Below are 16,789 nucleotides of genomic sequence, written 5' to 3'. Positions count from 1 at the left end.
ATTGTATTATTGTAATTTCATGGAAAAAAAATTTATGAAATAACCCTATCAGTTGGATGATTGAATGGAAAAAAAGAAAGAAATCAAGAAAAATTGTATAAAAAAAGGAAATAAATTATGTATAAAATTTTTGAGTTATTTGAAGAATATTCAGTTTTACCAATTTTTTTAAATTCAGTAAAATTTAAAAATTGTTTATTTATTACCCATTATTAGCTCTATTAACTACTATTACATGACTAACTGAAAGATGATACATGCATGCTATTTTGAACATTATTACAAGTAAATTTGATATAGCTTTGGATGTTAGTATTTCTCATACTAGCCAATTTACAAAGCCTCTAATCCTTGGTTAAAACCTGTTGCTAGTCCCGGCTAGATACTGCTATGTTCGCACGGTGGTCTAAGGCGAAGTAGTGGTCCTTCTGTCCATTACGGATGAGGCGCGACTTACTCATGGCGTGGTGGATTAGTCCATCTTCTTTTTACCTCCGATTTCCATCTCACCTCTTTGAGTTTTCCATCCAGGCCATAGTCTCTTTCCATCACAAGGTTGATTCCTTCGTCGGAGTACCAACCAACTCCGATGCAAAGAATCCCATCCTTGTCAATGTCGACGTAGCAAGTTACACCCCCAGGAAGCCATAGCATGGTAACATCTTGCATGTCAATCTGCTCCTCCTCGCCAAAGTAGTTGCTCTCGGGGAGGCTCCGCTTCTTTAAGGTTTCGGTACAAAGGTACACATATGGGAAGCCATTTCTTTCTTCAACCTCAGTTTCCTCGCCGTACACTGGAGTGGCACTAACCTCAAACACTTTCCATGACCCCATCAGCTCCGATGGCTTGGTTCGCTTTCTTTGAGAAAACGGCTCCACATCAAACTCCATATCACTGTTTCAAACAGCAACTTGACATTAAAAACATGCATCCGATGGAGATCCATGCCAAGTTGCATTTCTTATCTTTTTTACTATAGGGAGCTAATAAGTGCTCTTACCTCTTAGAACATTAGTTAACGTTTTCATTGTTGGTAAATTTTTTAAACATCCAATACAATAAATGCATGGGAAACCAAAAATATTTATTCTTCCAGGACCGAAAAGACAAAAATTACCCACAAAAGAACTAAAATTCTTACCGACATACTCAAAAGACTAGCACTGTTAGATACATCCACTTAAATGTCGAACTTTAGTTACTCACGCTTGGGTGGATGTGTCCAACATAGCAACTCTTTCGGGACAAGGGTATTTTTGTCCCAAAGTTATCTATGTTGTGATAGTAATTTAGTTCATTCGAGAAGCAATGCTTCGTAATCACAAATGTAAGAAAAAAATATACCTGTGGTGTTTGATAGAAGCAGGACTGACCCATTCCTCTTCATACACAGCAACTCTCATTATCTGTATGTCCGAACCGCCATTGTTGAATTCTATAGTATGGACGATACGGATCCTTTTATGGCAGCCTTTAACCAAGCACTGAAAAAGAACATAAATGAAAATATCTTAACTCTAACTGGTAAAATATTAACTGGGCATATATCAACTTCTTTTCATAAAATCCATGATCAAAGGAATACTGGTTTAATAGTTTTAGGTTTCTATCACTAACACCAGCCATATATTATATATAAGAACCTTACAGTTAAAACAACCAGTGCTGAATATCAAACTCACAAGTTATCACAACTGCCAGCAATAACATTAACATGCACTTTGTAAACTCGAATAAAAACCATAAATGGATGATCCGTGTACGAACACCAGAATACGTTATATAAATATGATATTCTCCAATGTGCATGCCAAGCTTACTTGTTCAAACTTGAAAGTCGGTGTCAGATAGTACTTTGTCGCATCATCTTCGCCCACCGGGATATCTACAGGTCCCCTAGAATAAGATCCATCCTGCAATTTTCAAATCACAATTAGTAGTGAGTAGTAGTGTGTGCAAATAGGGGGTTGTTACTTGTTAACCTTCTCCGTGTCTTTTTGGCGAAATAGAAAGATAGCAGCAGCAACCACAAGGGCAGAGGGGGTTTGACAGAAATACTCCCTGTTATTTACTACATAACTTACTTTTACGGGTCATCCTTATGACGATGAACACTTGCAACAAATTATCGCATCTCTGCCAGTAAACCTTAAAAGTAATCATCAGATACTAAAGGGAGAAATCTTACTTCAAAGTAAACAAGGCCAGGTTCAGAGCCCATGACATCTTCTTCCATCACATCACTTCGTTCAAAGTCAAAGGACTCAAATGCAGGCAAAATATGATTTTTTGAATTTCCACCAACACTATGCTTCCTAATTGTTTGCACGTTACCAGCATCCAATCCTTCTTTAGCTTCAGTATTGCCTTCAAGTTGCTGTGGTATTTCACCGTAAGGATTCAAAGTCACCCAATTAACCTTTCTCTGGATTTGAGATGTATGTTCGCCAGAAGGTGATGGCATAGCCTCTATATGGGAAAGAGTATAGCAGTCATATAGATTTTCATTCTTGTTACCTATTTCAATAGGCTCCATTTCAGCAGTGATGGGAGAAAACACGGCACCTACACCCTTCCAAATTCCGCTGAGACTGCTAGCAAATGTGTTCCAAATCGGTTTTATTACTGGTTCCTGAAAGAATGTTCAAAGTTAATATGATCTTAATAGAACTTGAGCTAGAAAAAATGTGCAAAGTTTAAACAGAGATATCAATAACATCTAGATATAAAGTGAGTAACAGAAAGTTACAATAAGATGGAAGAGAACTGATTTCAAAAAAATGTCCAACCAATATTCAAGAATTTGAGACTTGAACTTATCCACATAAAGAAAAGATTGAATTATCTCTTTTTGTTTTTGTGTCGCATCTTTCAGCAATTTAAAAGGAAAAAATTGAATAAGCTTTTTGCATCCCTTACTTTCAAGCTTGAAAACCCCAATTTCTGCAAAAAGCAAAGCCTAAATACATTGTACAATGCATACACTCTCCTTCTAGAGCACCAAAGAAGTGTTAATTACAAACCCAAATCTAATCGTTAATAATATCATCATCAATGATATTAGCTTAAGCACATTTGATCATCAGTGCCATTCATGACAGAAAATATATTACAATTGATTCACTCGGAAGAGACATAACTTTATTTGGTCACCCACCCCCACAAAAGGTTGAATTTCTAATCATCACTAATAACTTCATACCATGTGGTCATCCTCTCCAATCAAACATTCAAAATAGAACAAAATATATGAATAACAAAGAGAAAATTGAATAATCCATCCCCCATTGATATTCAAAGGAAGAATATCAGCCACTCTAAACCAGTAAATGCACTTAGCACTTAGCAGGCAGAAGCATATACTTGTAATCATATGCAATAACTTACTTGGTTCAACTAATCCCATTATTCTTATACAGAAACTCAGCATAACAAAAATTCACAGTAAATTCCATTTTCATCCACAACGCTGTACTGAAGCTAAATTACCCTTATATTGATTCCCTTCTTTGGCCAAAGCAAAAAGATAATAACCTTGCATCAACAATAACAAACCAAGCCTTATCCCACAAACAAAGCTTTCAGCAACATACATAAATCAGACAACATTTATCCTAAAAGATAACATTTCTTCATCAAAGTTCCAATTTTGAAAGAGACCCAGTTGAGGAGAACACGCAGCATCTTATCATAAACCATGTCTATATTCAAAAGATAACATCTTTGCATCAAAGTTACAATTTTGAAAGAGACCCAATGGAGGGCACACCTGAGTCTGAAGAACAGTCTCAACCTCCACCAACATAGCACCGGTAACAATGACCCTTCCACCCTTGTGCCTCTTTCTCTTCACCATTCTCCTCCCTCTGTTCCTCCTTCCTCTACTATTACCTTTTTCTCTCTCAGTAGCCACCTTTGCAAGTTCATTATCAACACTCCACACGTTCTCCTTGTTGCCCCTCACCTATATGTTGCAGCACCAATAAGAATACGAGTATTGAATATGATACTAAGTAGGAAATATAACAATTTGATGAAGAAATGGCCTTACCCTAACACCACCCTCTTTGGGGACACCCTTGTTGTTATGGGGCTTTTGGGATTGGGCTATGATGCCCCTTTTGGAGCATGGTGATGATTTGGGGAAGGTGGGGCAGAAGGAGTTGTGGGATGAAGAAAGGGAGTGGTTGAAGCCAAGGTGATGATTGTAATTGTTAGTGTGAGTGAAGGTGTTTGTGAGATAGAGAGATGGGGATTGCATGTTTCTTTCTGTTGCCTCCAGAGGTGAGAATCAATGAATAAGTTCGGAGGAGCTGAGGTAGTAAAATGCAGCAACAATGGAATGGAATACCGAATATGTGTGCTGCTGCTTTCTTATAACTTTTTTTATTTTTGTGAATTGGCATAGAATATAGGATTTGGATATTCTAAAGTTTAAATTTTACTTTAGAGTGTAAAGTGTCATCTTTTATTATTTATTTCATAGATGGAGACCAAGAATAAATATGAAAGAAAAATTATTTAAGGGAAAAAGATCATACTTTATTTTCTAAAATAAAATTCAAACTTTAGAGGATCCAAATTCTTGAATATAATATTATTTAGTTCATTAGACAGTTTAAATAAATTTGGCAGTTTTAATTCTGTTTTAAACATGTAATAATTTATTGGCCTTCAGCCAATAATAAAATCTTAAATAAAATTTAATTTTATAACAAATTAGTTCTTAATTATCAAACAAAAAGATATCATAAAAAAAAATATTTTTCTACCCATTATTTTGTTATTTGTATAGAATTTAACATTTTACTTTATCATATCAAATGACATGAAAATTAGGGCAATTTACACGTATAAAATGATTGAAGAAAATATTTACGCATTATTGTCAAACTCTCGAGTTAACTCGTAAACTCGTACGAGTTTACGAGTTTAGATATGGAATCGAGTTGACTCAGGCATAGACTCTATCGTGAGTAAACTCGGCTAGACTCGGTCAAACTCGGACAAACTCGTGAGTCTAGGACCGAGTTAGCGAGTTTGTGTTTTTCTTCATTTTTTGCTAAAAAAAAGCGTCATTTTGAAACAAAAAAAAAAACACTTTTTTTATTAGGGTTACGATAACACTCCCAAAGAATGAAAGAAAACTCACTCAAAACTCACTCATCTGCGTCGTTTCTCTCAAGTCTCACTTTTTCCATGTTCTGCCGCAGTCGCCGTTCCTCGTCGAGCTGCCGTTGTTCACCTGCGTCTGCTATCTCTGCTCTGATTTGCGCCATTGTCTTTGTGAATTTTACCTATGTTACCCTCTGCTTTGTATTTCTTCACATCTCCACTATCCGCAACTCCATCGTGCTATCACCGTTCATGAGTTCGACTACTTCTCCTACTATTTGTATATATATATACTTCATAATAGGTGAACCCATACGAGTCTACGAGTTAACTCGCGAGTCGAGTCTAGGTCAGCTCCATGAGTTTACTTAGACTCGCGAGTTTGACAACCTTGCCTTTACGCAAATACAACATTGGCAATTTGCAGACGCAAATGCAACAAAAGCAACTATATATAATCTGCTACACCCTGTAGCGGAACTCATTTGCACGTAATCCGCTACAGGGTATCGCGGATTACGTTGAGGGCTGAGTTACTCATAAACCGCTACACCCTGTAGATTTATGACCAAATGGCATTTGTGCATAATCCGCTATACCCTGTAGCGGATTATGAGTATAGTGGTGTCTATATATACCGCGTGAGGCTGTAGCGGAAATCATTTGAGGTATTTTGGAAGGAAAGTTAGAGAGAGAAAGTAGAGAGAAGGGAGAGAAAATTCGAATTCTTGAGTAGTTTGGAAGAATGGAGGATGAACGGCGGTTGTACCGGCTCGACGGTGTTGCTCACGTAGCCGGAACCATCGATGAAGAGGTAAGTGTCTGTATTTCCAAACACTATTTTGATAAATGTATATTTTATTCAATATTAAGGAAGTAATTCATTAATTAGATAGATAGAGACTTAGTTTAGGTTTTGGTTTGAAAATGAAAATTTGAAATTTAAACTTTGACATTTAACATTTAATAGTCAAGGTAGAGAGGTAAATTAGTAATTTCAAAACCCAAGTAGCTTAAGACTAGAAACATAAGCTATAGTTTGGTGATGTTATTGTTAGAAATTAAGGGGGTGTTCTTTATTTCTGAAAATGCAGCCAACCCGATGTGTGTATAATGTCCATAGGCAATAGAATATGCCGTTACATGATAGGATCATACCTTACTTAGAGAGGGCTGGGTTGTACCACCTGGCTAGGCTGAACGCGCATTGGTTCTGGTTGGATGAACCTCTGGTCAGCGCATTTATCGAGAGGTGGCGGCCTGAGACCAACACTTTCCATATGCCATTCGGAGAGTGTACTATCACGCTCCAGGACGTGGCATACCAGCTCGGGCTGCCCGTGGATGGCCAGGCTGTTTCCAGGTGCATGACAGACTTTCACATGCACATCGAGGGGGCCAGACTGGCATGAGAGTGGTTTGAGGAGTTATTTGGTGAGCTTCCGCCACCAGATAAGAGAAAGTTATACACAGTCCACTTCACATTGTTTCATGAGCGGTTCAAGGTGTTACCAGCGGACTTCGGAGGAGACCGTGCGCATATATGCACGCGCGTATATTATGATGCTTCTGTCGACACAGCTGTTCATGGACAAGAGTGCTAGTCGGGTCCACCTTCGCTGGTTGCTTTTGTGGCGAGACTTGACGACATGGGCAGCTATAGCTGGGGCGCCGCTGCATTGGCGTGGCTGTACCGATGCATGTGCAGGGTGGCGAACAGAAACGTCACCAACTTGGCTGGACGCCTACAGTTGCTACAGTCATGGATCTTTTGGCGGTTCCCCACGCTGAGGCCGCCGGGTTTTGATGCTTTCTCTTTTCCATTGGCATCTAAGTATAGTTTAATTCATTCTTTCTTTCAAGTTCATTACGTTCTATATTTGAAATTACATACTTACGTGCTATTTCTGCAACTCAGATGAGCCACATATTTTCCCTCTTCTGATGGAAAGGAACGGCGGATTATACAGTATCGTCTGGCATTGGATCGACTGACTCATCGAGATGTAAGTATTTTGTTTTTTTTTTGTCGTTCTTTTAATTGTTTTTCACACTTATATGTATACATTGGTACAATGCTGACCTTGCCTCCTGTCTATCAGATTGTGTGGGAGCCTTATGGTTCGCTGGACGTACTGGCAGTCATCCATCCGGAGATACTGACTGAGGAGCACAGCCGGTTATGGCAGGCTGTCACCAGCCTGATATACTTTGCAGTGATTGAGTGGCATCAGGTAGACAGGGTCTTCCCACAGCTAGGGGTGTACAGCATTTGCCTGAGCCAGCGCTCAACATAGAGTATCTTCATCGTAAGGACGGCAGGGGTGGAGATAGATGGTTTCCCACTTACTATAGGACATGGCATCAGCATTGGGACGAGCGAGTTCGTTCTGTGTTGAGTGTCCAGAGAGTTCCTGATCCTGGTCCATCCGCTGAGTACTTGGACTGGTGGCACCGTGTTGCACATAGGATTCTGTCACCAGGGATTGCTTTCGCCGACCCCAGGCCGACCCAGGTTCCGGACGATGCTATACTCAGAGGGTCGTCGCAGGCGCCGGCTAGAGTTCCAGCGTCCGATATGCCGGATAATAGACGTGTGGAGCGGAGACGACGCATCGGTACACGTGCCATTGATCGCGAGTGGCGCTGGCTAGACGACATGATGCAGGAGGAGCAGGTTGGTGGTGATGACGGAGGCCAGGCAGATCATCGCCTTCGTCGATCTTCTGCTAGACGACGGGCTGCTCGTGGTGGATGAGCACCTCCCGTCCACCATGATGATGAGGCAGGATCGTCCCGTTGGCACCCTACAGACACTCATGTTGGTGGCACCGCGAAGGCTAGTATGGGTGGTACACCTTTTACCCACGTATCTAACTCTCAGGTACTACATGGGTGTAGCACACAGCTGTTAGTCGATCTTGCTACCACTTTTTTCACCATGGATTTGGACGATCAGTTGGGTGGACCCCAGTTCTATGCGGATTTTGCTGAGATCATACGGGATGACGACGTTCATCAGTACCAGAGCCCGATTCCAGGCGGCCCTTCAAACCCTACAGAGTATAGGCCACAGCCAGCGGATGTGTCGTCCCAGGTTCCTGAGACCCAGCTCCCGGTCGACTTGAATGAGCCCGCAGCAGCCCGTACGACACTTGGTTCGAGATGGGGGGGACGCCACCATCTGCATTTGGAGTTGGGGCACAGGAGGCTCCGCCGGGAGATCGGCGAGCGGCTAGGGTTAGGCGTCCGACTCGATGTGGCATAGGTTCGCACCTACTTGGTCCATTCGGAGGCGACCATGATGTTGACGGTGACCAGCAGTAGCATCCGATTCTCTTATTTCCGACAGTTATCCATGTATGAATTATGACTTATTTATTTTCTGTTAGGGTTAACGACTTGTGACAGTTATATCTGTATTAGTTATGTAGTTATACCTGTATTATTTTTGTACGACTTACTGCGAATGACGATTATATTTTGTATCAATTCGTGCATTTTGCATCATGGGTTTTAAACCCTAACATATAAACACCACTATACTCATAATCCGCTACATGGTGTAGCGGATTATGCACAAACGCCATTTGGTCATAAACCGCTACAGGGTGTAGCGGTTTATGAGTAACTCAGCCCTCAACGTAATCCGCGATACCCTGTAGCGAATTACGTGCAAATGAGTTCCGCTACAGGGTGTAGCAGATTATATATAGTTGCTTTTGTTGCATTTGCGTCTAGAAATTGCAAATGTTGTATTTGCGTAAAGATTCTCTTCAATCATTTTATATGTGTAAATTACCCTGAAAATTAATTATTTAAAACAGAAAAATTTAATTTTAATATATTATTAATACAAAATAATTTTATATTTATATTTAATTACATAATATTATATAAACAAAAATAATTATTTTTATATTAATTATATAAATAATTATAAAAAATAATTATAATTATATAACTATATAAAAATTTTTATATTGTGGTGCATCAAAATATTTTTATATTAGAAACCGCCTCATGCATATCGAGCGTATTGCATTCGACACGTTACAGCCAATTTTGCTCTGAGTTTCAAGGGTCAGGATACGAGACGGATGCTCATGAATGCTACGTATGCGAAGACTGAGGCCGAGTTTGACTATTGGTTTGATATTATGAGGACTGAGAATCCGGCCATGTGTGATTGGGCCAACCAGCTGGAGTACGATAAATGGACCCAACACTAGGATGAAGGCAGACGGTTCGGCCACATGACGACGAACATATCCGAGTGTGTTAACTCTGTACTGAAGGGAACATGGAATCTTCCGGTAACTGCACTTGTGAAATCCACATATGGGAGGTTAGTAGAACTTTTTGTCGTCCGAGGGCAGACAGCAGAGGCGCAGTTGGGATCAGGCCAATGGTTTTGCCAGGTCCTGGTCAAGGCGATAGAGCGCAACCTGAAAGATGCGAGGTGTTCACGGTTATTCTGTTCGACAGACATCAATCTGAGTATACCGTGGCTGAGACGACTCTTATCAGTAACTTCTCGCTCGGGATGTATCGGGTTTCCCTTAGAGATCGCACTCGTGACTGCAGGTACATTCAAGCTCTCCACTACCCTTGCTGCCATGCGATTACATGCTGTGCTCAGTCCCGATTAGACTGGGCTACGTAGTTCCATGAGGTTTATACCATGAGTAAGGTGTTCAGCGTACACCGGATGGGATTTTTGCCCCCTATTCCAGATGGTCTCTGGCCACCATACGCCGGTCCTACTATCATCCCTGATCCTAACATGAGACGTGCCAGAGAAAGGCGACCGAGGTCAACAAGAATCCGCAACACCATGGATGAGGCCAATACTGGTCGACCGAAGCGATGTGGACTATGCAGACAGATAGGACACACTCGCAAGACTTGCCCTCAGCGAGGATCCGCCCCAGTGCCGAGGCATAGTTGTCTTTAGGTCGTCAGGATTAAGTTGCATTTTTCTCTCTTTGTGTTCTTTTGTTTTAGTCGTGTTTACTGTTAAGTGAAGTTGTATTTGCTTATCGATTCTCTATGTACCAGTGATTCTCTCTGGGTTCTAATTTTCTTGATAATTCTACGAGTACAACAGACTAATTTCAATTAAATCAAAGCAGTGGCCTATGTTACGCTTTACAGAAGTTAAACTTTCATCCAAAAACTCATCCTCCATGAAAAATAACCTAATTCCACACTAAAGCATAAACCGCTACACCCCTATAGCGGTTTATGCACGTATCACAAACACACATAAACCGCGACATCCCTGTAGCGGTTTATGTGATGGTTCATCGCCAACGTAATCCGCGACACCCCTGTAGCGAATTACGTTCATATTGTGAACCGCAATACCCCGGTCGCAGTTTACATAGTTTAAGGAAAAAATGCATTTCAATATCCAGTTTGCATAATGTGTACTCTGGTAATATTGGTTACCTATTTATTTAAATTACCTATTTATTTAAATTGGTAAATTGCCCTAGAAATGATAAACCTGGAAATTTTCCGACATAACAAAATTCCTCTTACAATGACAATTTTTTGTACACGAGAGAGAGATTTAACAAGATTTATTGAAACGCCAAAAGGAGAACTCATCGTTTCTCATCATCAAATAAGGAAACATTGAGAATTCATGTGTTAACTAATATTTAGAAGTTGTAGTAACTACTAAACAAGATAAAATTCCATGACAAAAAAAATCAGGATAAAATTCGAGTTAAAGGTGGAAAAATCGGAAATAAATATGGAAGATGCAACCTCATAATAAACAGCTCATAACTCAAGCACTACAATAATCCACAGGAAGAAAAAGTAAACTAGTTTGATGCTTGATTTTTTTTCAGACTATAATATAACAGAAATGACACAACTATGGCTTGACAAACAAACCAGTACCATAATAAACAAAGTCCCAACAATGGGATAATAAACAGAACCAGTAGCAACTCTGGGATCAAATTAAGGAACAACTTTTATGATCAACCAGATATTTTATAAATTTACTCATAGATCCAAGAGTGGAGGCTGCTTTGCCAGTTAGCAGGGCCCTCAGGGAACCACAATGCGATTTCCTTGGTGGCACTCTCAACAGAGTCACTTCCGTGGATCACATTCCTGCACACAATGTTAACATTAGATGCCATAAACTTCAACTTTAAAACAAGTGTTCAAACCTTACAATAACCACTTATGTACATAATTAAAATAGGAACATTGATCAAATTCATTTATATAATGTAGAGTGCCACAGCCTTACTAGTCAAGGTTATCGAACTCTTAAGTTTACTAAAAATTTTACCGGTAGAGTCAAACTTTGGGTTTAGCTTTAAGATACTAATTCACCACCAGACTTAGTTTGATTACTTTGTTGTAATACGTTGAAGATAGACAATCTTAATTGGAAAAAACACTTGATCATGTCACAGGTGAATCTTCACCATCGTCTCTTGGGACCAATTCTAAGGACCACCTTATCAATGTTAAAATTCTACAACTGACATGGTCCAATAGTCCAATTAGAAAGGATCCACAGGCATAGACCACTACAACCTTTAACTTAAGTGCACCTGATTTTATGATTAATTTGAAAAATTATTTCAAAAAGATTATACATTAACTATTTTACTATGTCAACCTGAAATTTACTTAACAGACCTACGATCAAGCTCTATGGAAAGCACATACGAAACTATGCAGTTAGATAGAGATGAGTTAAGTAAATAGTTACCTTCCGATGTCAATGGCAAAGTCACCACGGATAGTTCCAGGCTCAGATGCCAAGGGGTTTGTTGCTCCAATCAACTTTCGGCCAGTTGCGACAACACCTTTGCCCTCCCAGACCATGGCAACAACAGGACCAGAGATAATGTATTCGACCAATCCATTAAAGAAAGGCTTTGCAGACAAGTCAGCATAGTGCCTCTCGGCAAAAGGGCGGTCGACGGTGATGAGCTTTAAACCTGAGCCCAAGTCAAAGAAACACTCGTCAACCTCAATTCCCAATTTAAAAAGTGATAACTATTGTGCCTACTAATCTTCATCACTAGCATAAGTTACATGCAAACTCAGTCACACACTGTTGAACCAAAATTCATCACGTCATTTGGGGAAGTATTTAAATATAATATTTCAATTTTCAATAAGGCTAAAAATTTGTGGAGTTTCTAAGCTAAATTTTTAGCACGTATGTTAAGTAAGTAGTAACAAAAACAAAAGAAATTACCTTTCAAGTAAAATCCCTTCTTCTCAAATCTGCTAATAATCTCTCCAACCTGAAACAGAAAGTAATTTTCTTTCAAATATTATAAGGGGAAAAAGAGCATCATTGACCTATTTTACAAAATAGCTACCTTTATCAACCTAATAATTTGAAAAAGACAAACTTACAAAAACCAACAAGGAATATTCATTTAAAATTTGCATAGAAGTTTACACTTAAATCATAATTCACCACAAGCAAAGTTCAAGTTGCAGGAATAACAGAATAAACTAAAAAGAGGAATATGAAGGAAAGAAACATACCAAGCCTCTTTGAACACCATCGGGCTTAATCATGATAAAGGTTTGTTCTGCCATGATGCTTTCTCTTTCTCTCTCTTTGAGATGCTTTCACTAGTGACTGTGAGAGAGTGTATGATATAAGATGGAACGAGTGTTTGAGGAAAAATGAGTATTTATATAAGGCCAGAGATATACAATGAACCCTAACCCTAATTTCACAATGCGAATATTCGCCCCTGCGGTCACAAACTCACAATTAAGGAATCCTTTTTCTCCTCTTTTCGGGTTCTTTTGTCCTTTTCCCCCCTCTTCTTAAACATTTATTATCCCGCTCCTAAAGATGTAAAATAAAAATTAAGGTTAATACTTAATAGTAAAATTAATTTTTAAAATATGAGATGTTTTTTAAATTTGTTAATTATATTTGTTTTTTAATTATTTTATTAATAATTTCTTTTAATAATTAATAATAATTAATTTTTTTATTAAAATTTATTAATTTAGTCTATTTTTTAATTATATAAAATCATCTTCTCAATATGACTTAGTGACTAAATTAATAGGTTTTTATAAACATATTTGTTTAAAATCTAATTGAACATGTTAGGTGTCATATATGATATAAGTTAATATTTCATATTATTAATTGTTGATGAAAATTATTATTAGAATAACTAAAGAATAAATATGATTAATTCGTAATAAGACCAGTTTAATTAATAAAATTTTTCAGAGATAAATTTAGAAAACGCTCCATCTTTCAGGATTAATTCGATTATTAACCATGAAAATAACATAATACGAATCAATGATTTAATTAATAAAATTCATAATATATAATTAAATATTTGCATAAATTTTCCTTTTATACAGATATAATAATATATAAAATTATTATTATTAATTTATATATTCAATATTAATACACTAACAATATAAATTTTTGTACTCAATGATTATTAAACCTTTTTTATGAATGAACATTTATGCAGTATATTTAAAAAGTTATTATTCTTATTGAGATGTCAATATAAAATTGGATACATATAAAACTTTTTATATTGTATTAAAATTAAATACTAAATGTATTCTTGTAAAATAATAAAGCTCAAGCTTTGATTATTAATTTATTATGAAATAAAATGAATTATATGTTCAGGGCAAGTACGTAATACTATTATGAATTTTTGTTTCTTCAAAATTATTTTGATGTGAGTGATTATAAAACAATAGGGCAAAAGGATAAAAGAAAGTATTTTTTTAAAAAATTGAAAATTCTTATAAAATAATGAAGAGTAGGGAACGTGAAAAAAAAATTTAAATAATGCACCATCATCATAAACATTTGAAACCCCATCCTCTCTACCCATTGTTTGTGCCCCATATCACCATATGCTCTGTTCCAATTACTCCTCTTCCCAGGGCTTCATCGTGTGGGTGGCCTACTAATGCTAAGATTAGGGTTTTTCACTAAAAGTTGCTATATATATTCTTTTAAGAGTAAAATGACAAATAAACTCTTCAAAATTTACACTTCGTTCTAAAGAACAAAAATACTAATAAAATCTTCTAAAATAATAAATGTGAATACCCTACGTTTAAATTAGCCCCTATGATTATGACAGAAAATCTTAATTTGAACTAACTTATTTAGGTTCATTATCTTAAATAACTTTATTAGTATCTTTTTTCTTTTTCTTTAGAGACTAATCTATCTAAAATGTAATTCCGTAACGATTTTTTTTTTTGTTTACCCAAATGGTATCCCCTAACCCGACAAGTTAATAATATAGGTATACCAATCAGGCCTCAATTCGTTTTAGGTTCCGCGACCGAACCCGTCATCCGATCCAAACTCATAGGGTAAAACTTGATTACCAGTAAGCGATTAAATCGGATCGATTTGATTTTGATTAGGTTATTCGAAACTGCTTACACCCCTACAAATGTTGCTCTTCAAAAACATCCCGGTATGGTTGACCTTTCATGAAAACATCCTCTTCAAATGAATCTTCCCCCATAACATCCTTATCAGATACCTCCACCATTTTGTGCCGAATTTGCTTATCAATCAAAGCAATTTGAAACAAAAACCACTTCATTCTTTCTTATAGAATTAATTGTGTAATCAAAAGCATACAAAATCTATAGAATTTTGGACCTCTTCAGATTCTTATACAAAAGGAAGACAATAGCTTGAATGCTAGACTACAACTTAACTAGAAGTGATTTCAAACAACTCAGTTTAAGGGTTTAAATATGACTTCATGATGGCTTACTTGACTAGAGTGTCTAAAGGGTTGGAGAAGCTAAGTATTGGCAAACACTGGGGTGATATGGAAGTTTATTTAGCAATTATCCAATACTCTCTCACTCTTGTCCTGTAGGTGGCAATGGAAGTTGGTACTATGAAGCTTATATTTATCAAGTTTGCAAGTATGTGTTTCTATCCTTGAAAGCATCGATTAAAATCCAACTTATTAAAGCATGAGAAAAATTTAAAATGTTCATAGGGTTAAAGGGAAGGGTTGGTGCTTTATCATTGAGTTGAAATTTTAAACTTGGCTAGTAATCTAATGAAGTAGTCATCTAAAGTTTGAGCACAATAATGGTTCCTGTAACAGGCTCTGTCGGCATGGAATAATCACAGGTGCTAAAAGTACAAGTGAATTGCTCTAAATTTGAGAACTATAAATTCCTTGACCAGAGATTAATTACCAGTGTATGGAATTATGGATGGCATTAATGACACCATTTATAACATACTAACAGGTATGGCAAATATCAAATATGTCAAGAAATTTCTCATTACAAAAGGACAGATAAAAAACTTATTTCATGAATACCAGGAAATCCAATCAATGTAAGTGTAAAATAAAACAAGCCATATGGCGTTCTCTATCGAGTGATTGTCTCTACTCCCTAATGTATAGGGAATGCATATTCCCTCCTTCACTAACCAAGCTTAAATAAATAATAGAGTGTGGGGTTAAATTTAAAGGAATAACGATATAATCGTACCACATCACAAGAAAGAGCAGTTCAAAACACCATGCTCAAAAGGTATGAAACAAAATTCTAGACTAAGCCCCATCCAAAACCAGAGGTCAGGGAATTCCATAATCATTTCCTTGCTAAAAGCTTTCAGTGGTGTCAAAAATAGGATGGTTATAAACTTCATAAGATACACATTTCAAAGGAAACTGAAAATTCTCACTGCAATTATTTATCAACGGCAATTCATCCTAGTCTCTTGGATAATGAAGTCTCCTACAAAGGAAACCTAAAATCCTCACTGCAATGACAAATCAATGGCAATGCAGGGCATCGTAGTCTCTTCAATCAACAGCCAAACAAATTTTAAAACAATTCCTATCCCTTTTTTCAGACATTGAGATAATTAACTTCCAAAGGAGCTTCGGAATTTATCAAACAGATCATGTGCAATATTTCTCATTCAAAAACAAGAGCAATTTATCAAATGGATCATGTGCAATATTTTATATTCAAAAGTAGAAGCAATTTATCAAACAGGTCATGTGCAATATTTCTCATTCAAAACTAGAAGCAATTTATCAAACAGATCACGTGCACCAAAATATTCGGCAATGTCGACAGTTATGCGAGATCAAGATTTTCCGAGATGAAAGTAAGCCAGATTGCAAGGCAGGGCCGTCGGTGCATAACGCCGCGGCGGCGGTGGTAGAACCGGCGACCTCGTCGGAATAGTTAGGAGGTTCACTGAAATCAAAATTAAAATGAAAAAAAAGAAGAAGAAAGAATTAAGTCCAAAAATAAATAAAAAAAAGGAAAGATTAGGGGAGGCTGACCCGATTTTAGAGAGAGAATCTGAGAATGAGAAAGAGAAAGAGAGAGGGTCCGTGTTTTGTAGAGAGAAAGAGCGAAACCGTCAAAGTGGAGCTCCCCAAGCGCCGCTCTTCTGCAAGTTTCCAGGTAAGTTTGTTTTTGTTGACTATTATAAATAAATTTATGATTATAATATTTTAAAAAAATGTGACTAAAATTAAAATAACGTTTTTTATTATTAAATAATATTTTTAAAAAGCATTATTTAAAAGAAATATTATTATAATATTAAAAAAATATAAATTTAATTTTAATCATATTTATATAGTTACTATAATTATTATA

The 16,789-nt window shown here is 37.1% G+C and overlaps 2 protein-coding genes, 1 long non-coding RNA gene and 1 pseudogene across 3 annotated transcripts; 1 reads left to right on the top strand and 3 right to left on the bottom strand.

The window, feature by feature from the left end:
* Positions 1 to 104: 104 nt before the first annotated feature.
* Positions 105 to 4,413, bottom strand: LOC107618816 (dihydroorotate dehydrogenase (DUF3598)). The gene is made up of 6 exons (XM_088499884.1): positions 4,053 to 4,413; positions 3,771 to 3,965; positions 2,190 to 2,633; positions 1,822 to 1,914; positions 1,346 to 1,485; positions 105 to 895 (listed from the first exon to the last, which is right to left on the bottom strand). Exons 1-6 carry the CDS (start codon positions 4,260 to 4,262, stop codon positions 454 to 456), a joined length of 1,524 nt encoding a protein of 507 aa, XP_088356010.1. The 5' UTR covers positions 4,263 to 4,413; the 3' UTR covers positions 105 to 453.
* A 3,281-nt stretch (positions 4,414 to 7,694) lies between these two features.
* Positions 7,695 to 8,355, top strand: LOC148543706 (uncharacterized; annotated as a pseudogene).
* A 2,543-nt stretch (positions 8,356 to 10,898) lies between these two features.
* NDPK1 (nucleoside diphosphate kinase) lies at positions 10,899 to 12,930 on the bottom strand. The gene is made up of 4 exons (XM_016320597.3): positions 12,659 to 12,930; positions 12,360 to 12,408; positions 11,865 to 12,096; positions 10,899 to 11,251 (listed from the first exon to the last, which is right to left on the bottom strand). Exons 1-4 carry the CDS (start codon positions 12,710 to 12,712, stop codon positions 11,137 to 11,139), a joined length of 450 nt encoding a protein of 149 aa, XP_016176083.1. The 5' UTR covers positions 12,713 to 12,930; the 3' UTR covers positions 10,899 to 11,136.
* A 1,581-nt stretch (positions 12,931 to 14,511) lies between these two features.
* Positions 14,512 to 16,589, bottom strand: LOC110266604 (uncharacterized). Its single transcript, XR_002354037.2, has 2 exons — positions 16,468 to 16,589; positions 14,512 to 16,378 (listed from the first exon to the last, which is right to left on the bottom strand). It is a non-coding gene; the product is annotated as an uncharacterized LOC110266604 (long non-coding RNA).
* Between the last annotated feature and the right edge of the window lie 200 nt (positions 16,590 to 16,789).

Source organism: Arachis ipaensis, chromosome B9 (genome assembly GCF_059453495.1).
Source record: "Arachis ipaensis isolate K30076 ecotype BB chromosome B9, ASM5945349v1, whole genome shotgun sequence".
Classification (NCBI taxonomy): domain Eukaryota; kingdom Viridiplantae; phylum Streptophyta; class Magnoliopsida; order Fabales; family Fabaceae; genus Arachis; species Arachis ipaensis.
Note: the sequence above shows the minus strand (reverse complement) of the source record. Positions and strands in the feature narration are given on the sequence as shown.